This window comes from Gymnodraco acuticeps, unplaced genomic scaffold (assembly GCF_902827175.1).
Source record: "Gymnodraco acuticeps unplaced genomic scaffold, fGymAcu1.1, whole genome shotgun sequence".
Taxonomy (NCBI): Eukaryota; Metazoa; Chordata; class Actinopteri; order Perciformes; family Bathydraconidae; genus Gymnodraco; species Gymnodraco acuticeps.
Window position 1 is genome coordinate 392,396 of NW_022990280.1, and position 21,781 is coordinate 414,176.

The following is a 21,781-nucleotide window of genomic DNA, read 5'->3' on the forward strand; positions in this document are numbered from 1 at the left end:
TATAGGCGTAAGGAGGCGCAGCTATTGTAGCTGACGTCAGGTATCAGATATAAGGGATTGTTCCCTCCCCTTCTATCTCTCTCTCTCTAGCTCTCATGGAGAGCAGGTCAAGTGGTGCAATGCACATATGAAAATAAACCACGCCAGTTAAGGCTAAAGAAGACCTCGTCGTCATGACCAGTTTATTGCTATACATGTGACTCTGTCAACAGTCGTGTTAGAAACTGTAACTTGGTATGCATGTATTTCATGTTAGCTTAGCTTCTTAGCCTGAGCTAGCTCTGTTTACTTCCAGTTCGGAGGCAGCAGGTCCCGCCTCGGCTCCGTCTCTTTGCCCTTATTTGGAGCAGGCGGGATTAGACTCTGACGTCAGTCGAGCCGTTAGTGGCCGACTCCGCCTACTAAGGGCTTCACGGCAACTCTGCAGAATTCTATGGGTGACGTCACGGACACTACGTCCATTTATATATACAGTCTATGGTTTAAACTAGGGTGACCAGACGTCCCCGTTTTCTGGGGACAGTCCCCGTTTGTATTGGCCTGTCCCCGGTTGAAACTGTCCCCGGAAATGTCCCTGTTTTTTAATATACGTTAAAAACACATAGCAACGTGAAATAAAACGTTTAATGTCAGGAAACACTGGGTAAACAGACTGTGGTCAAGCCAGCCCGCACGTTGTATTGCGGTGCGCGAATATCCTATGCATTACGGTAGAGGCCTGTAAAAACTGCCTTCAAAATAAAAGCGTTTACTCGGTCAATAACAAATATACCTAAAAAAGACACCACACATATTCATATATACTGGAGCTTAAATTAAGACATATGTACTATATAATGTGATCAATAATAATTTAAAACAAATTACGTATAACTACCACATTATAACTGAGTGAATGTAAAATGTAAGGATACCGTTATGAAGACATATCTGACATTTCCACTGGGTGACTAATTTCAATTGATGTTGACACCATCTCACAACACTCCTAAAATAACATTACTTTCTGAAGCACAATTTAAAATGTATGCTGTTTAAAATCTCAAATTAGATCTATTGTCCATCTATATTTTGATTATTATTTAATGGAAACTGTCCATAATCAAAGAGTCATTTCAAGTCAATCAAATACTTATTTCACTTCAGGGTGATAGCAGGAGACCCCATCTAGTCACTCACAGAGAATCTGGACAATCTGATGTAGAGTTTCAAAATAAAATACTTTTGAAATCTCATATATGGGCTATCGTCCTTCTGTTTTTATACAAGAATAAATTTAAAAAACTGTCAAATTATCCAGTATCAAAGACTTATTTCACTTCAGGGTGATAGCAGGACACCCCATCTAATCACTCAGAGAGAATCTATCTTCCTTCTGTTTGTATCCAACAGTTCGAATGTTCGAATACATTAAACCAGAATTGTCCCCCTTTTTTCTTTAACAGTGAAGAAAATTGGATATGTTAATGATATATTGACCGCAAAACTCAAAATGACCCCGGTTTTAATTTTGAAAATCTGGTCACCTTAGTTTAAACATCTCCAAATGTCATCACATAAACACAATACATGTTACTAATCCGATTCCTTACACTGTAAATGTGCAAATATGAAACATACAGGTCAATATCACCTTGCTATTGGTAGCTGAACTGTCTATACCCCAACACTAGGGGTGTAACGGTACACGTACCCGTACCGAAATTATTCGGTACGGGCCCTTCGGTTCGGTACAGGTGTGTACCGAAGTGTACCGAACGAATATAACGTTAAACGTAAAAAATTGAGAACGTGAACAACTTTTTGGAAGTAATCTCAGGTGCTGCGTCGCAGCATTCAGAGTCATTTGCTCACATTGGGTTCAACGCGTCATAGAGCGAGCAAGTCATTTCATTGGATGAGAGGCATACTATGAGAGCTGGTCAGAGGGATGCGTTCAAATATAGTCAGTAATTTGAGGAACTGTCGAAAATTAATGGCGAACGCAGATAAAGTTGAGCTCGAAAATCCTCCAGCATCATTGAAGTCTCCGGTTTGGGAACATTTTGGTTTCGCAGTTACGTACAAGGATGAAGGACAAAGACAGGTGGACCGAACCAAAGCTGTTTGTCGGCATTGTTCAACTAAAATTGGTTACGCAGCTGGCAATACATCAAACTTGCACACTCTTGAAAAGGCATCACCCGAACGTGAATATCACCGGTACCAAAAGAAAAAAGACTGAAGTGCAAACCCAACTCCCGCTAGCATTTAAGCCTCCACCACTCGCAAAAAGATCAGTCCGAGCCAAAGCTATTACAAACGCCAAATATCCTTATGTTGCCATGTTAGCAAAGCGCTACCTGGCTGTATCTGCTACTACCTCTGTCCCTAGCGAGAGGGTGTTCTCCACAGCAGGAGACATTGTTAGTGCCAGCAGATCTGCCCTTTCGGCAAGCAATGTGGACAAGTTAATTTTTCTTTAAAAAAACATGAAAATACAATGACAAGCAAGTCATAATGTCAAACTGGCTGCTTAGGTACTAGTACAGTACAGTTCAAATACAGATTATTTCAGTTCATCGAAAAGCTGCACCTTAATGTTTATTTTATTATATTTTGTATTTATTTGAGTGAATATTCACAGTTTAATAATAATTAAAAACCCAAAACTAATAGTTTATGTTTTGTGAGTACTAGTAGCCTACAGTAAAGTTCAAATACAGATGATTTCAGTTCATCGAAATGCTGCACCTTAATGTTTATTTTATTATATTTTGTATTTATTTGAGTGAATACATTATTCACAGTTTAATAATAATAAAAAATATATATATATGTTTTGTTCTGTGAAAAAAAATTCTGCTGTACCGAAAACGTACCGAACCGAACCGTGACCAAAAAACCGAGGTACGTACCGAACCGAAATGTTTGTGAACCGTTACACCCCTACCCAACACATATTCTTAGATACCACATTTTGAGTTATTTAGACACAATTAACACTAATAGTTTCATGTCTTGTTACATAAGAATAGATCATATTTGTTAAGTGTTATTGTGGGAGAATTACTATTCTTGTGGTACTACTGCCTTATTAGGCCCATATTGAGAAGAGCATATTAAGACCAAAACTCATGTACAACAACTTCCTTACTTGCAATAAATAAGCACTAATTAGAGGGTTATTGAGGAAAAACTCTCAACTAATGGCCAGCGGTTTTCAAAGTGTGAGGCGCACCTCCCTGGGGGGCGCCAGAGAGCTTCAGGGGAGGCGCAAACAAGTAGTTGATGCTTAATTTGTGTACCTTAATATAAAGTGTTACCCAGAATAATATATATGATATGTTTTATAATGATTGATCATGAAAGTGTTCTCAAAGCTGGTAAAGGTGCAGCTAGTTTGAATGACTTTGTATACTGCAGGGTAGGTTGTGGATTTACTCCAGGTGGAACTAAAGTCTGATTTAACACTTGATTATATTTCACATCATTCATCCACATCTGTAAAGTAACTAAAGGTATTAAATACATGTAGTGGAGGAAAAGTACAATATTTATAGTGGGGTAGAAGTACAAGTACCTCAAAATGGTACTGTAAATAACTTGAGTAAATCTACATAGTTACTTTCAGTGTTGTGCTAGTTACTGAAAACCAGTAACTAGTTACCATTACTAGTTACTTCATTTCAAAAGTAACTCAGTGACTTTACTGATTACTTAGGCTACATAAGAAAAAAAAAGCGTTACTGCAAAAAGTAACTTTTTAGTTACTTAAAAAAAGGGCTCCCATTAATGCCCTTATATCCTTCATTTCAGTACTGTTATTGCATTGGAGAATAATACAATCTGTTGATCAACTTGACATGCATTATATGCAATCTGGATTGCATCGATATTAGCTGGCTTTCCATTTTTGTATATTCTTTCTCCAGGTAGTTTTCCGTCCCATATGCCGTGTGCCGCCCGGACATGCTATCATGCTAACTAGCTCCCTGAAAGCGGGTGACTCCACTGTAGCAATAGCCTGCATGTGTTCTACAACATACCGTGCAATGGCTTTATCGACTTTTCCCTGGCTAGCAGTCCCTTGGTTAAAATCCAGCCGCTGTTGCTTAGGTGGAGGTGGAGTGGCGTCGGCTGAGTCTCTGTGGTCTTAGCTACTAGCTTCGTCCCAGCATGTTGTTTTTGCAGATGTTTTAAGAGATTTTAATGACTGGTTTGGGCAGTAGTTAGGCTCTTTGACCCGCCAAGACACAACTTACATTTAACTAAAACGTTCTTTTCTTTGTGGTCGACAAAAGTGAAATAGTGAGAATATCTCCAGGTGGAGAAACTAGACTTGAGCTCCTCCGCCGCCATGACAGTCTTGTTAGTAAACAACACAAACACGCCCACAGCCCGTCTCCGCATGTGACACAGGAAGTATCTAAGTACATTTACTCAAGTACTTAAGTACAGTTCTCATCTCTGTTCGCCTGGCTGTTGACTAAATAAAAAAACTAACGGAGTAACGCACCATGTAGTAACGGTAACTGAGTTACTGAATTGAAAAAGTAATGTGTTAGAGTACTAGTTACTGCCAAGTAACGCGTTACTTTGTAGCCTGTTAGTCCCAACACTGGTTACTTTACACCACTGCCTACAGACTAGTAAATAAACAATACATGTTCATATGCATGGAGACCCCTGACTGTTTACATGTAATTCATTTTCAGTAATTAGAAAATAAAAGTAATTCAACCTCAGTTAACAATCATCCAGCCTCACTGTGGGCTGAGTGCACTGACATGCATCTCAGCTAATAAACAGCTGGCAGTTTACAAAGCAGGCAAATGTGAATCCCTTTCTCCAAAACTCAACTGCACAATCAGAACGAAATAAAAGCGGTTTTCTTAGGCCAGACTTGGCCGGGCCCTAAAGTAATCAGAAGCTGGCGGGCTGGCCCGGGCTGTTTGCACCTCTGCTGCTGGAACAGAGACGGAGCACTGCTCTCTGCTCAGAGAATCCATCACTGTTTATTGGTTTACAAGGCTTCACAGGAAATTAGCAACTCAATGGTCACCTCCATTAGTTTTTATCCCCAGCCATCAGGACACTTTGCATCCTAATGGGCACTTAGTTCATTTGTTTACCAACCCACAAACTGCCGGACATGAGCATAGTGCATCACATACAGTGGTGTAAAGTAACTACATTTACTAAAGTACTGTACTTAAGTACAATTTTGAGGTACTTGTACTTTACTTGAGTATTTCCATTTTATGCTACTTAGTACTTCTACCCCATTACAATTCAGAGGTAAATGGTGTACTTCTACTCCACTACATGTATTTAATACCTTTAGTTACTTCACAGATGTGGATGAATGATGGTAAATCTAATCAAGTGTTGAATCAGACTTTAGTTCCACCTGGAGTAAATCCACCAGCTACCCTGCAGTATACAAAGTCATTCAGACTAGCTGCATCTTTACCAGCTTTGAGAACACTTTCATGATCAATCATTACATATCATATATATTATTCTGAAATGGACCAATCTACACAATACTTTTGGTACTTTAAATATATTTTGATGCCAATACTTTTTTACTTTTACTTGAGTAACATTTTCATTGCAGGACATTTACTGTAACACAGTATTCCTACACTCTGGCACTTGTACTTTTACTTTAGTCCAAGTTCTGAGTACTTCTCCCACCTCTGATCACACAGGGGTTCTACTAGTGCAGTGTTTCTCAAACTTTTTCATACCAAGGACCACTTAACCAATAAAAAAACACTCGCGGACCAACTAACTCCACATTTATATCCAAAAACACATCGTTTTTTACAAATCGCCTGAAGATGGTACAAACAAGTGGCAACATGTGTGATGAAGGTGTTTATCTGGGCTATATCATGCAATCGAAAGTGAAACTTAAGCTTGTTCCATTGCGGAGATATTCCCGCGAGAGTGTGAAAAACTTAAATAAATTTATTTATTTCAAATGTGAAATTTTACCAATATACTCACGGACCACCAGTGCTCCGCGGATCACACTTTGAGAAGCACTGTACTAGTGGAATGAATAACAATATGACAATAGTTACTCACCGGTTACAGACTCATGGCTGGGAGCGCTGTCAGGCACTCCACAGTTGATGCGTGTAGGAACCGGCGCTGTGGGGGGCTTCACAAACGGTGGGTGGGGGGTGGCTATTGGCGGTGGAGGTTCAGGAGGTAAAAGCTGACCTGCTGATGACGGACATATTTGGGTCAACATTTAAATGTTGTGGAACTGTAACAACACCCCTAAAACTAGTTTTCAAACCTTAGTCCTGAAGCATTCATAATATTTTCAGCGTGGAAATATAAGAAAATCAAGGAGTATTTTTTTATTTATAAATATCAGCATCACAAATCTCATATCATCATTCCACTGACCTTTGCAGCCCGTAGTCAGGTTCTCCTCCAGGTCACTTCCATCCCCACAGTTGTCAATGCCTTTTTCATCACACACCAGACTGAGAGGGATACACTTCCCATTTCTGCAGGTGAAATAGGGCTCATTGCTGCACTCTGATTGGTTAAAACCTGGACAAAAGACGAAGGATCCGTGTTAGCTTAAAAACGTTAGTGCTGCAATCAAAGTTTAAAGAGTCTCTTAGATTTCAATTTAAAGGAAAATGAATTATGGCTGCTTATAGGTAAACAAAAACTGTTGTTCTTGAGGGCTAACAAACATGATAAATGCTTTACCACCAGCATTTGTTTGCATCCACGGTAGCTATTTACCAATAGTCTATACATATTTAAGAGCTTCAAGCACTAGAAGGTTTGTTACTAGTCCAGTGCAGATGTGTTTTGTGTACTAAATGCTACTGTGAACATACAGCTGTACTATCAGGCAGCATTAATGTAACATGCTCTGGGGCAAGGTTCGTCCAGATAAAGAACCTCCAAGTATGTTTTCATGGCGTACTGAGTTTCAGTGGTGTATCAGACTTAAGTTCCACCAGAGGCCTGTACGACGAAGCCGGTTCAACATAACCTGGATATGTTTGAGTTACCCGGCTTACCTAATCCAAAACAAACGCGCTCTCGCTAAACGGTTCTACGACGCTGGTTATCAACTCGTTAAGTCAAGCCAGCTTTGCCCTATGTAGTTATGTGCGCGTTCACATGAAAGGGGCGGGGTTAGCAACATTTGACCAATCACAAACATGGAGAAGCGTACTGACAGCGCAACGTCATACTTCCTGAATGAAAAGTCAACTATAATATTAGACATATGAAGAAGTTAAACTTTAAACATCCATGACTTAAACACTTGATCCAGGATCAAAGCCACAGAGCTGCACCTGCAAGGTGAATACAGCTGGTAACAGAACAAGTGTTTGAATGCGTACATTAACAGGTTTATGATATCACTGCCCCGTCTAAGACACCATCTGACTTTCATTACATTTGACTCGAGTGTTTCGTCAACTTAATGTGTTGCTTTAAATAATACTTCTGCATACAGTATGTGACACTGTGAGTGTTGCACGGCCAGATACGGCTCAGCTGACTCAGATAAGGAGATATATGATACATTATGATGTGATATGCCGCGGACTGTACTTAATGTGACTCTGATCCGGTTACTTATGTTGTGGCAGATATTTCAGTAAGCTTTCTTAACGCTAATGTTATAATAGTCAGATTGCTCTGAAGATGGAGGTGATATTCTATTCATGTTCACGTTCACACAGTCTGTGATTTTGCCGGCCGTCTTTCCTGCAACGGCAGTTGTTCTCTATTTCCTCTATCCTGTAATATGACTTGATCGCTTTAAACTCACGATTTCGTCCCCTCAAACGTGACAGTTACACAGTATTGTTAACCCATGTTAACCAGTGGAGAAATACCCGGAAATGCCAAGCAAATGCTACCCCGACGGTCGGTTGTTATTGTCAATATTAATATAATAATGATTTATTTTGTAATAGTCACACTCGATTACGCCGATTTTCTTGTTGCACCAGCTGGTCGACACCTCTTTGAGCAGAAACAAAGGCTACATTAATGTATTAAATCGATGTTAATCCGTTAATCCGTCTAGGCAGGGTTACTTTGTAAATGTAATCAGTTACTGAATACATGCTCTGAAAGTAATCAGAATACAGTTTTGGTGAACAGGAGACACTTGTTTTATTGTTTTAATGGCTTATCAAGAACTCAAACACAACATCTTGGTGTCATTCTGGACAGCTCCCTCTCATCTGCACCCCACATAAAAAACATCACCCGGACTGCATTCTTTACTGTCTTAAAACCTTTCCTTGGAATATGTTATGAATTGTAAGGTGCCCTTGGGTGCTTTGAAAGGCGCCCCTAAATAGAATGAATTATCATTATTATTTATTATCTGAAACGATATAATAACTTGTTCCAGTCACTTGCCCCATGCATTCAGCAGCAGCAGGCCATTCACTTTGATTGCAGCATATCTCTCTCGCTCAGACATGCTGCAGCGCCGTGCAATGTGCACACAGTTCTACCGGAAATGAATATTACTTTTTGTGAGGAAACTTTTCCACCAATAATTCCAAAAAGTATTCCAAAATGTATTCACTTCAGGTTTACGAAAGTAACTGTAATCAGATTACTCGTTTTTCAAATGTAACGCCAGCTGAATACAGTTAGCCTACTTGATTTTTGTATTCTCATTACGTAACGCCGTTACATGTATTCCGTTACAACCCAACCCTGCTTCTAGGCTACTGTCCCGCAGCTCCTGCCTCTCTGTTGGACTCTGTCGCAGCGTGGCTACTGCTGTGGTGCGGAGCGCACAAAACACAACTCTTCACAACGAAGGATCACTTCTTCTTCAAGGCAGGGAAGGTTTCGCAGTACGCAGTCTACTGTCCCGCAGCTGCTGCCTCTCTGTTGGACTCCGGTACTGCACACAGTGGTTACTGCTCCGCCAGCGCCACAGTCACCCCCGTCGTGCGGGCCGGATGAGAATGTCTGGCGGGCCGGATGTGGCTCGCGGGCCGCCAGTTGGTGGTCACTGATATAAGGCTTGTTTGAGACAAGCGAGACCTGCGCAATTTCGATCAACGTCTTGCTAGTGCGTTGCATGATGGTTAGTCATTTTGTCCGACTTGCTCTGGAGGCTCGCCTACATGAGACGTTGAAATCTCGCGGGACAAAGACGCCCGCAGCCTTGAGAGCGAGGCGCGGCGAGGCGGCGCAGTTCCTCTCCACGGGCTGCGGAAGCGAAATGTTTGATGGGAAACGACTCGCTGGTATCTCGAGCAGAGCGCTCATTGGTGGTTTTTTCCACGTGCTGCTGATGAAACTCTCTAATTGGCTCGGCAAAAGTTTGTTGTTGTTTTGTGTCAGTTTTACGTCGCCCCCTCCATTAACATTTTTCATAATTGTTCCACAATGTTTATCATCATGAAATGAATATCTATATATGTTATACTATACTTGCACTGCTTACCGTTTTCATACTTTATATATCTTAGCACATTCATACACACTGTTCATACTGCTCACAGGCTGATATCTAGTGTATTCATACCCCTCACTGTTTATTCATCATTCAATTCATTCTATATTTTATTCTGTAGATTGTGTACATTACTTTTCACTTCACTGCTTATTGCACACCTGGTTAGAAGCTAAACTGCATTTTGTTGTCTCAGTAGGCTACATGTAATATGTGCAATAACAATAAAGTTGAATCTAATCTTGAGCAGGAACTAATGTATTTATTTAGTAGCCTACATATCTGACATTAACGATTAAACACATGTGTGCATTCTTTATAAATGCAAACCGAGTCAAGCCGACTCCGGAGGTGGCGGTATGCACCTTAAAGTTGTTTGCAATCCGAGAAGAAGAAGCCGACTCCGAGCTGTCCGACTTCAGGCGAGCTTTTTGAGACCTCCCCCGGCTGCGATCGGCTATTCTCGTCTACTTTCGAGGCGAGCCGCAACGCGTCTCAAGCAAGCCTATAGTCCAGGGGTGCCCAACCTTTTTTGAACCGAGAGCTACTTTTAAAGTTGCCAGTCTGCCGAGATCTACCAGTCCAAATAGAGAGGCGTAGCCATTACTACCAGGTAAATACACACTTCTACTTGTATAAAACTGACCTTTGTACGATGAATACTTCATAAAATACTGCAGATCCTTTATCTTACCTCTTTCTAATCTACACACATACAAGTATTTAACTGAAGTTACACAACAGTGTTGTTGATACGGAGTTGGAGTTTATTCACACGTCACTACAGTGGGTAATGTTTAAGAAACATTGAACCGTGCTGCCACATATGACACAGGAAAACAAGAAAATACTCTGAACCCTTTCTTTGCCATTATATAAAAATAGTGTTGCTACAAAAGTATAAATGAGGCTTACTAATAAGACAACTCAGATCTGAAGCTACACAGTAATCTGCTGCAACAGTGCAATAAAAAAGACAAAATTAATAGAATCAAACCCTTTTTTTGTTGCATTTTAGTAGAGTATAAAAATAAATGCCTTTAAAATAGGATGCAAGCAACACTAGTTTCTGAACTGATAGACTATAATCAATTTAAACAGAACAGATCTGAATGTTTGCATTCTTATACCATTTTGTACAATAATTATAATGAATAAGTTCAAACAAACTAAAACTTACAGCTGATTAATAACGGTATCCAACTTGAGTTTTTATTATATCAAAAACCTGTTGAAATGCTACTGTTATGTTTACTGTCCCCCAAAACCGCGTCGGCAGCCTCCAGGAAAGCTTCTTTCACAACTTCGCCGTCTTTGAAAGACTTCATGTGTTTCGCAAGAACATGACTGACACGATAAGATGCTCTGGTAGCAGCCTTGCTCTTGTTGTTGGGCCTGGTGAAAATGGACTGCTGTCCTTTCAGGTCCCTCCCCTGCTGTCCTTTCAGGCCCCTCCCCTTTTGGGAGCGTAGGGCAGAATTAGGAGGGAATTCCGTCTCGTAGCGTTTGTGCACTGTTTTGAAATGCCGCTCCTAAATTACCCTTCTTCGATAAAGCCATGCTCGCATTGCAGATGAGAGACAGATGGACTTTGAATTGGAATAGATACAAAAATAATCATCCTCCCACTCGGAGTGAAAATTATATATTTTGGGCTTTTTTGCTTCTGCCATAATTGCGGTCTTGTGTGTGTGCGGACTGTCACTCCTGTTGACACGGACAACATCAGCGAAATACTGCCCAATGCCCACCAGCCACGCCCCGACACATGGGGTCTCGCCGGCCAATCACAAAGCTTTGATGCGTTCATGTGCATTATTCTGGACAGGAAGATTATGTTACAGGACATTAACGATACAACAGAATGTTGTTGTTCTATTTTTAGACACATCTCGCGATCGACTGGGAATCTCCCCGCGATCGACCGGTCGATCACGATCGACTGGTTGGGCACCCCTGCTATAGTCTATGGTGTGGATGTGGAATTAACGGACGTGACGTTGTGCGATTGCGTTGCCAGGCAACAGCTTCGGTTCATGTTCATTTACAAACTCTTCAACTAGAACCGTAGTTATATTTAAAAACATGTTAGAAGGCCTCACGAAATACTTTAATGCAAATTTAAATGTAAATGTGAAGGAATGTGTGTATAACTAAATACATCCGTCATAAAAAATACCGGAAACAGACGTAGGCAAGATCCTTAGCTCGGTGATTTGATGGTTTAGCCGCAATGCACGTTGGGAAATGGTGTTTATGCGATGTAAAATCCGAAAACATTTTTTTTTAAATAATACTTTATTCCGAGTGTGCTTGCTTTTCTCTTTGAAAGTCATCACATAACTGCATTGTAATACACGGTTCGGCTGCATTAAATATTACATATCTGCCGTAGTTCTCTATTTATAGAGCCCTGCTGAGAAGACTTCTAGACACACTTACGACAATACGTCCTTACAGTATCAACACTAATTCGGCTGACTTTTAAATTTGATCCAATTGAGATAGGCTGTATTTACACCATAACGGTGCACAGCTGATAGAAAGGGACACCTAGTGGTTAAAGCACGTTATTGAATTTTATTATTCTTATTATTAGATATTAATAGGATCCCTATAAAGTATATTCATTACTCGTTATTCTCTACTAATAGTTAATTAAAGACTGTATATAATGACTATTTTGCACATCCCTTTCAAGATTTCAAGATTTTCAAAGGTTTATTGACATATCATATACACACACACATGAATGAAACACTTGGGTCACAGGTTCCTCAACAGCGCATTACAAGACATCTATCAATATGTGTGTATACCTCCACCATTAAACTGTCGTATTCTGCACATTTCTTATACTATCTACATACATAAGAGTATAATTCATATGTATAATATCAGTTAAAATAAGTGCTTCAACATAGTTAACATTGCAGGAAAGCAATATATTAGACGTTAAGTACTTTGTCAGGCTTAATATTTATCTGTAGATACCCCCAAAGGTTTTTTCTTATTTAAAAGAAGACCTTAATCTAAAGTATTATTTAATGTGTTAATAAAGGTTAATTAGTTTGTCTGTTTTGCACATCCTCATATTAATATCTTTGCACATCTTGCACTAAACTGTATTATTATAGAGATCACTTACAGTATCTTCTTGATTTTTTATATTCTATGTTTCTATCATTGACCTTCTACTTTCCCCCTATGAAAGTATGTACTCTTAATATTATTTTCATCAAATAACATTATTCAACAAAAATAATTCAATAACGTGCTTTAACCACTAGGCGGTGCACACAAGGTACACACAGCATACTAATAATAACTTTGTATTATTAGTGTAGGACACTTATGTATGTATAACATCTGAAGATGTGTAGTTTTATTCATGTTTTTACATAATTTTACAGGATATTGCTATACTATTTCTCATGTTTTACTTCTACACATTAATATCTGATTTGTAAAACATCACAGACAGAAAGGTATATCCGTCATTTAATGGTAAGCTATTGAAATTGTGATTCCATAGACGTGTCTCCGATCACCCAAAACCCCTGACTATTCTCTCAACTCAGTATATACATTCTTATATTCAAAGAAAATCAGTAATATCTTTAAAAACTACAAGTCCTTTTCTATCAGCTGTGCACCGTTATGGTGTAAATACAGCCTATCTACCAATTGGATCAAATATAAAAGTCAGCCGAATTAATGTTGATACTGCAAGGAGTCGTATTGTGTGAAGAGAAATTGAAGATGTTGTTTAATTGTTTATATGTTTATGATCCATGTCACATATTCAGTTTTGGCGGCATTTCTTCCTGTTTGTCTAGAAGTCTTCTCATCAGGGCTCTATAAATAAAGAACTACGGCAAAAATGTAATATTTAATGCAGCCGAACCGTGTATTACAAAGCCGTTATGTGATGACTTCCAAAGAGAAAAGCAAGCACACTCGGAGTATTATTTTATTTAAAAAAAAATGTTTTCGGATTTCACATCGCATAAACACCATTTCCCAGCATGCATTGCGGCTAAACCATCCAATCACCGAGCTGACGACCTTGCCTACGTCTGTTTCTGGTATTTTTTATGACGGATGTATTTAGTTATACACACATTTCTTCACATTTACATTTTAATTTACATTAAAGTATTTCGTCAGGCTTTCTAAAATGTTTTTAAATATAACTACGGTTCTAGTTGAAGAGTTTGTAAATTAACATGAACCGAAGCTGTTGCCTGGCAACGCAATCGCACAACGTCACGTCCGTTAATTCCACATCCACACGCATGAATTAACATCGATTTAATACATTAATGTAGCCTTTGTTTCTGCTAAAAGAGGTGTCGACCAGCTGGGGCAACAAGAAAATCGGCGTAATCGAGTGTGACTATTAAAAAATAAATCATTATTATATTAATATTGACAATAACAACCGACCGTCGGGGTAGCATTTGCTTGGCATTTCCGGTTATTTCTCCACTGGTTAACATGGGTTAACAATACCGTGTAACTGTCAAGTTTGAAGGGACGAAATCGTGACATCTTCACGTCTTGCCGAGATACCGGGTTGTATAAAACATATCATATATATTATTCTGAAATGGACCAATCTGCACAAAGACTACTTGTACTTTTTCTACTTTAACTATATTTCGATGCTAATACTTTTCTACTGTTACTTGAGTAAAATGTTTTTACTTGAGTAAAATGTTTTTACTTTTGAGTAAAATGTTTTTACTCAAGTACAAGGTCTCAGTACTTCTTCTATCTCTGCTGAACTCAAGTCAAACTGTTTTATAGGAAGACAGACATTAGTTATTTCCATTTTCAAACAAACAAGAAGGATCTTAGTGTGACGAGATGGACTCAGTAGGGGACATGTGTGCAGGCGAACCCATCAACAATACTGATGCTAAGTAAAGACAGCATCTGTAGAATACATGGACACATGTGTCTCTGTTACCCAGTCTGAAGGAGGTGAAGTCCCCCACGAAGTCCACTCTGGGCTGAGTCCCGCGGGTCACCAGCCTCAGGGTCAGGTAGTTTCCTGTGGAGAGCACTGGCCGGGGGGGGCTCTTTCCACAGAGAGGAGGCCCGAGAGGAGGCGACCTCCTATCACGTCCATCGTAGAACTGAACGTATGAGCCCGCATGACACGGGTCCCCCAGACTCTCCCCGGAGGTGGGCTCCAGTCTGGGGTTGAAAGGGGCGGAGCCACGAGGGGACTCTGGAAAGAGAGGGGCTGGGCTCAGGGGGGCCACTCGTAGCAAACTGTAGACCAGGAAGAAGCGGAAGTGGAACTGGACCTTGTCTTTGGGCGAGCTGGCCTGCATGGTGAGGTGGCAGTCCGTCCCCATGGTAACAAAGTAGTACTTCTTGGACTCCTGGTGCGAGTTGACGATCATGCCGTCACCGCGGATGTTCTGACCACAGAAGTCCACCACGTTCACTGACGAGAGAAAAAGACATGAGACACAGTCCGGAGACACAAGCTCTTACATGGAGCACCCTGTAAGAAAATAATCTGACTCTCTTTAAAAGTTATCAACAAAACATCTTCTGATCACAAAGGGTACTGTCTTTTGAATTCTAATTATTGGCAATATAAAAAAAACTGTTTTCCTGTAATAAGACAATTTTGAAATGACAACAAAAACAGTGTTTGATGATTCAAGATGACACTGAAACATATAGTACTAGCCCTAACTACTAGCCCTAACCATATAATTTGTCTCTTATTATTATAATTCTCATATTAGAATAATATGATATGATCAGTCTATGGATGATACATGTTAAAGTTTTGTTCAAGTCTGCGTCAAATGAATGGTATGACTAAAAGAACATTAAAACAGATTTGGCCTGTGCTATACTCAACTACAATTTAGAGGGACTTGTACTTGACTTCAGTATTTAAATGTTGTGCTACTTTGTACTTAAAGAGGTTAATGGTGTACTTTCACTCCACTACATGTATTTAATACCTGTAGTTACTTTACAGATGTAGATGAATGATATGAAATATAATCAAGTGTTAAATCAGACTTTAGTTCCACCTGGAGTAAATCCACAAGCTACCCTGCAGTATACAAAGTCATTCAAACTAGCTGCACCTTTACCAGCTTTGAGAACACTTTCATGATCAATCATTATAAAACATATCATATATATTATTCTGAAATGGACCAATCTACACAATGACTACTTTTACTGTCGCTACTTTCACTATATTTAGATGCTGCTTTTCTACTTTTACTGAGTAACATTTTGAATGCAGGACTTTTACTGTAACAGAGTATTCCTACACTCTGGTACTTCTACTTTTACTCAAGTACAAGATCTGAGTACTTCTACTTTTACTCAATTACAAGATCTGAGTACTTCTACTTTTAATCAAGTACAATATATGAGAACTCCTCTCACCTCTGCTGGCCATTCACAGATCCCCTGATTTTTGGTGTAAATGATTTCTAAAGTTTATCTGAAGACATTAGGGTTCATCAGGAAATGTGTTCCAAAGGGATGTCTCTTTATAATGATCATATTGTTACCATTGTGGCTCAACAGGGAAACACTGTGCAGGTCTTCCACACACTGACTGATGTACAGATTCACACACTTCAGTGTAAACCTGCTGATGGTTTTTGAAGCAGCTCACTGCTCATCCACAGGCAGGACCAGGACAGATGGGGGGGCAGGTCCAGCAGCCCCCACCCGCCCAGCCACCCTCCGCCCCCTGCATCTGGGCCGCAGGCCAAATAATGGGAACATTTACGACCACCCCTGGAGTTTATTGGCTCCGTTTCCCTGGGAGACAGCTAGATCCTCCTGCACTGACCTCCAGGAATGTCCCGGAGCCCTGGAGCCCCTGTTGGTGGGAAAGAGCTAATCCCCTCTGCACCGCACAAGTAAATACAACCTCTGAAGCAACAGTGTGCACGGCGGAGGACACCAAGTCCCCAGTAAAGATTTTTGCAGGCTGAAAATTCAACCTGTTTAAAATCATTGTAAACGGAGTCCATTCCAGGGAGCGGATCAGAGGCGGGTTAGGGTCAGGATCTGGGTGACACGCCGCAGTGAGAAATGTGTCTGAGCCTGCATTGTGAGGAGAAGGGCAGCAGCAGCAGCTCACTGTCCATCCATGTGCTATTCTAACTCAACTCAACATAGATTCCATTATGTCCCTTTACACTGAAACTCCTTTAGTCCTTTTGTACTCCAAGCTTAGTTTATAGACTGTACAGTGACAACAAGATAAACTGGTCTGAAAACAAATCTGTTATCATATCATATGCAATTTTATATCAATATTGTCAGGGGAAAAGACAGTAATATTTGTGCTATGATCTCTGTGGTGCTCTCTGTTAATCTGTGACACCTGGCACCTATTCTTAATGACGCTTCCGTTAAGAAAGGGCTTTACCGATTTGTCTTTGGCATATTTAGAAAATAAGAGACTTCATCACAGTGATGCAACATGTTTAAAATCCCATCTGAACATAACACTGCTCACTGATTTGCAATATTGTCTGTGTGTGAACTACCTCTATAAACACAAGTGGAATTCTGTGATGGATGACACATGTCTATTATCTCTATTGGTGTACAACGTACTCATAAATCATATCACTTATAACTTCAACATCCTTTCGTCCTAGCCAGAGTAACATAATATAATGACATAATATATATAATATAATGAGGATTGATTTTTTTAAATCAAACAAATGAATAAAAACATGGTTAGTAAAGGACCTTATGGTCCTGCATGTTTCAGATTATGTACCACTAATCAGAAACGTTTCAGGAGTCTATTGTTGTTGGAGTTCTATTGCTGGGAAAACTTCTAAATCTGCATTTAAACTGAACTATACCAAAACAATAATGTGACTCGGATTGCAAAGAGGTCAGAACTCACCTGTCATGAAAACATCGTCATCAGAAAAAGAAGCGTAGTCGGATGTATGGCATGAAACGGCATTAGTTGAGTTGTTATGCTGAAAACCTGCTCTTTAATGCTGCTTCTCCAGAGGTCTTTGAACTATTTTGTAACATTGCACTTCAACATTCCTTGCAGCATTATGGTATTAACAATGTCTCTTTTTAACTCATTGTTGTCTCTTTTATGAATTGTCTTTTTGTTCAATTCATTTTATTTTTTAATTGTTATGTGTTATTGTCGTAAAGCAGTTTAAATTGCCTTTGTGTCTTAAATGTGCTATATAAATAAACGAACCTTAACCTTATCTGGGAACACGCATTTGATGTATAGCTTACTATGCATAGCCTATACGTTTACGAGCATATAGCCTACTATATGTGGGTGGGTGCTATAATATTTCAGTGGGCTATAGGAATATCTACATTTTCAAATGTAACAACATTCACTAACTTTTCCCTTTTTAAACTTTTGCTAAAGAAACAGAAGAACGCAAACTTTCACTACAGCCACTATTATTATACAAGTATAGGCTACTATAACAACAGCTCTTCTCCACGCTGAGCGCCATCAGGTCGTTACGCACGGACCTCAAGTCATCGTGCCCATGAGAAGTGCGTCACTTAAACACGATCAGACGTGAGGGTCTCTAGGCTTACCCGTCTCGATGGCCTCGCTGTGGAGCGCCATGCAGCAGAGCAGCAGCAGCAGCCAGCAGCTCTCCACCTCCACCTCCATCCTCAGGGGCCGCGCGCACATCCACTCCTCATCCGCGGTCACTGCGGGACACAGTGGAACATCTCGCTGTGAGCCATCATAAACACTCGTTGGCCTTTATTCCAGTTGAACCTCCCCTCGGCCCGTTGTCTCCATGACAACACCGAACCAATAGGCTTTAAGCCAGCTCGTGGACAAAGGTTTCCCTCCTGATGTAAACTTCCACATGTCGTCCACTCAGCTGCAGCTCACCATATCAACATCAAGTTAACATAATAAGAACATGAGTACAGTTACTACACATGTTGAATGATAACACTGAGGATAGTAAAACATATAAGACTCCAAACTGTTTACTCAAACTCATGTTACTTTACATAAAAAACGAAGTTGTGTTTATCCATTTAATGTTGCTCCCACTAAGTAAGGGTTTTAACGAGGTGTCTTTGGCATATTTAGAATATAAGGTACTTCATCACAGTGATGCAACATGTTTTAAAATCCCATCCGAACATAACACTGATTTGTATTACCTTCATATTACACTATGGGCCAGGGGGGTGGTGTTGCTACATGTCATGGTCATTTGTATAAAGGTCTGTTTCCATGCTGTCACTGCTTTTCCATCCCATCATTTCACATTTCATGTTTTCACAGAATATTGTAGTCGTATAGCCAATAATGATTACAATACCAGTCACATGTCCGGCAGTGGCTCAGTCAGTAGGGCTTGGACTGTGAGCCGTAGGGTCGCTGGTTCAAGTCCCCGACCATATGGAGTGTCGTGGACTGCTACCTGGAGGGGTCCCAGTTCACCTCCTGCCCTGCCGTGGTGCCCTTGAGCAAGGCACCGAACAACAATTTCTCTGGCTAACATGTTTTGATGATTGTTTTACATTTAGTATGGACCAAATGTACAAGCAAAACATATTCCTTAACCCGCAGGTCCCTTGCAACAAGAGTGGTTTATTGTTCAAAATATTCACAATGCAGTTATTACAATTTTTTTTTAATTTTGATATACTTTATCAATTGGATTTGTTATTATAATAAGTATAGTTTATCATTGCCCCTCCTTACATGCAGTAACATGTCCCACATTGCTATGAACAGGGGCCTCAGCAGTTTGAACATGTTAGTATTGACATGAGCAGGGGCGGACTGGGGGGACAAAGTGGCCCGCGGATTAATTGACAGACAGACCCACTTAATGCGCGGCATGTATCGGCCGGCCGGCCGGCCCAAATTCTGTCCACCAGCCCAATTTTACCAGCCCAATGCAACCCAAACCAGCCCAATTGGGCTGGAAAACCGCCCATCTGGCAACACTGCTGATGGAAGGGAAAGGGGGGGGTGGTGGGTATTGTGATATCACTGATATGTGAAAGTGAAACTATCTGATAGATAGAACATAGGTAGCCTATCAAAACGGGCCAGCGCCAGCCAGCGCCAGCCAGCGCCAGCCAGCGCCAGCCAGCGCCAGCCAGCGCCAGCCAGCGCCATCCAGCGCCATCCAGCGCCAGCCAGCGCCAGCCAGCGCCATCCAGCGCCAGCCAGCGTCAGCCAGCGCCATCCAGCGCCATCCAGCGCCAGCCAGCGTCAGCCAGCGCCAGCCAGCGCCAGCCAGCGCCAGCCAGCGTCAGCCAGCGCCAGCCAGCGTCAGCCAGCGCCAGCCAGCGTCAGCCAGCGCCAGCCAGCGCCAGCCAGCGCCATCCAGCGCCAGCCAGCGCCAGCCAGCGCCAGCCAGCGTCAGCCAGCGCCCCCCTACACCCCACTCCCAGGGAGTGGCCGGAAAACACAAATGTGGGCCGGTAGGATTTAGGCAAAAAAATCCGACCTGCCCTCCGGCCCACGCACAGCACCGGCCCACCGGGAAAACTCCCGGTATTCCCAATGGTCAGTCCGCCCCTGGTGGAGAGTGTGAAACCATAACACATGCATGGATAAACCTGGTACATATTGTTTTTATAGGGATTTCTTGACGTTCTTAACATTAAAAGATACATTTGTTTTGCTCTTTATGAAGGAACGACCCACAGGCACATCAGATCAATATGAAGTAAGTTATACGGGCATTTACAGAGGCATACAAGTACAATTCTGTTGTCCTCAGTGTCATGAAAGTTTAACTGGTGGATAGATTATATTTTAAACTTTACAATACTGTTTGATCCCAGGATATTCTGTGTAGGTTTTACAAAGCTGGCTTTGTAAAACGTGATTACTATTATTATTATTTTTAAAAATTATTACTTTGTGTCCCAAGTGTCTATAACACAGCAGCAAAAACCATCAAGTACCAGTGTTAGATAATATTCTGAATAGTAGTAGTTTGATATTAGATTTTTTGCATTTAAAAGAGACCGATGTTGTTGTTTTTACTTCTTCAATAATCAGAAAAGCTGATGAAACCAACAATGTGTTGGTTTGAGAAGTCTCGTTTCTAACACCACAGACATTAGCTGTGTCACCCCCCCCCCCCCCCCCCCCCCCCTCACATATTCAATCAGCAGAGTCACTTTCCTGCAGAACGATTTCTGCTTCTGAAAGGTCAGGAATAATAGAACGTTCAGAGGAACAAAGAGTAGCTTACCTGAATGCCTCAAAGCTTAACTTTAGGTTCTAAATAATTATTACTTTTTATGTGAGTCCCAAATTCACATTTTAGGACTTTGATTATTGAGAAATAAAATTAAACAAAACAGGTACGAGTGATGGGTCAACATAACAAACATTTGAAACAACAACAAAAAATGAGTATCCATATTACAATGGCTTAATTAACTAAAAGTATCATCAGAGACATCACACACCCCGGCCACTCACTGTTCGAACCGCTGCCGTCCGGCAGACGGTTCAGGTCAATACAATCATGCACCAACAGACTGAAGAACAGCTTCTTTCCCAGAGCTGTGGCCTCCATCACTCCCATCCCTGTCCAACCACTAAACTCACTATAACTTTGAACATGCACACATACAAACACACTACCTCCCATCAAAGACTGCAGCCAAAAATACCATATGTTATTTATGTGGTATATTTATTAAGTATCAAACTGATATTTTTAGTAACTATTTATATTTAAACATTGTAGCTTTTCTTTATTAAATAATCTTTAAAAATGTATTTTAACATTCTGATAAAGTGCATTTAAGTGATGACCCTGATTATTGCTACTATCTCTGCTTTATCACTGCCTTTATGGATGTGTTCTTATTTATGTACTGCAGTGAGAGATGCCAAATGAAAGCTCAGCGCAAGTTCAATCAGGAAGACCAAGCTCTTCATTCATATTACATGTCATTTCAATACTCTCTTCTCCCTCATTAAGTGATCGGGGTGTCACTCCCCAGCTAACCAATCACTCCTCTCTCCATTCTCACAAGCCTATATCGTTGCACCCGCTAATCCCTTTAAATCTGCTCTTCCCTCTTGTCAGCTGTCATTTCAATCAATCGATCAATCAATGTTTATTTATATAGCCCAATATCACAAATGTTACATTTGTCTCAGTGGTCTTCACAGTTTGTACAGAATATCAGTATGACAATACGACACCCTCTGTCCTTAGACCCTCTGTCCTTAGACCCTCACATCGTACAAGGAAAAACTTCCAGAGAAAACCCGCAGTTTAAAGGGAAAAA

The 21,781-nt window shown here is 40.7% G+C and overlaps 1 protein-coding gene across 1 annotated transcript in view; it reads right to left on the reverse strand.

Moving 5' to 3' along the window:
• The window catches only part of ldlrad2 (low density lipoprotein receptor class A domain containing 2), a 30,271-nt gene extending 12,045 nt beyond the window's left edge, over nt 1-18,226 (reverse strand). The window contains exons 1-4 of the mRNA XM_034221769.1: nt 18,077-18,226; nt 14,442-14,927; nt 6,409-6,558; nt 6,079-6,219 (exon numbers count right to left, since the gene is read on the reverse strand). Coding sequence (XP_034077660.1) covers nt 6,079-6,219; nt 6,409-6,558; nt 14,442-14,927; nt 18,077-18,176 — 877 coding nt within the window. The 5' untranslated portion in view covers nt 18,177-18,226. The remainder of the gene's footprint in view (nt 1-6,078; nt 6,220-6,408; nt 6,559-14,441; nt 14,928-18,076) is intronic.
• Between the last annotated feature and the right edge of the window lie 3,555 nt (nt 18,227-21,781).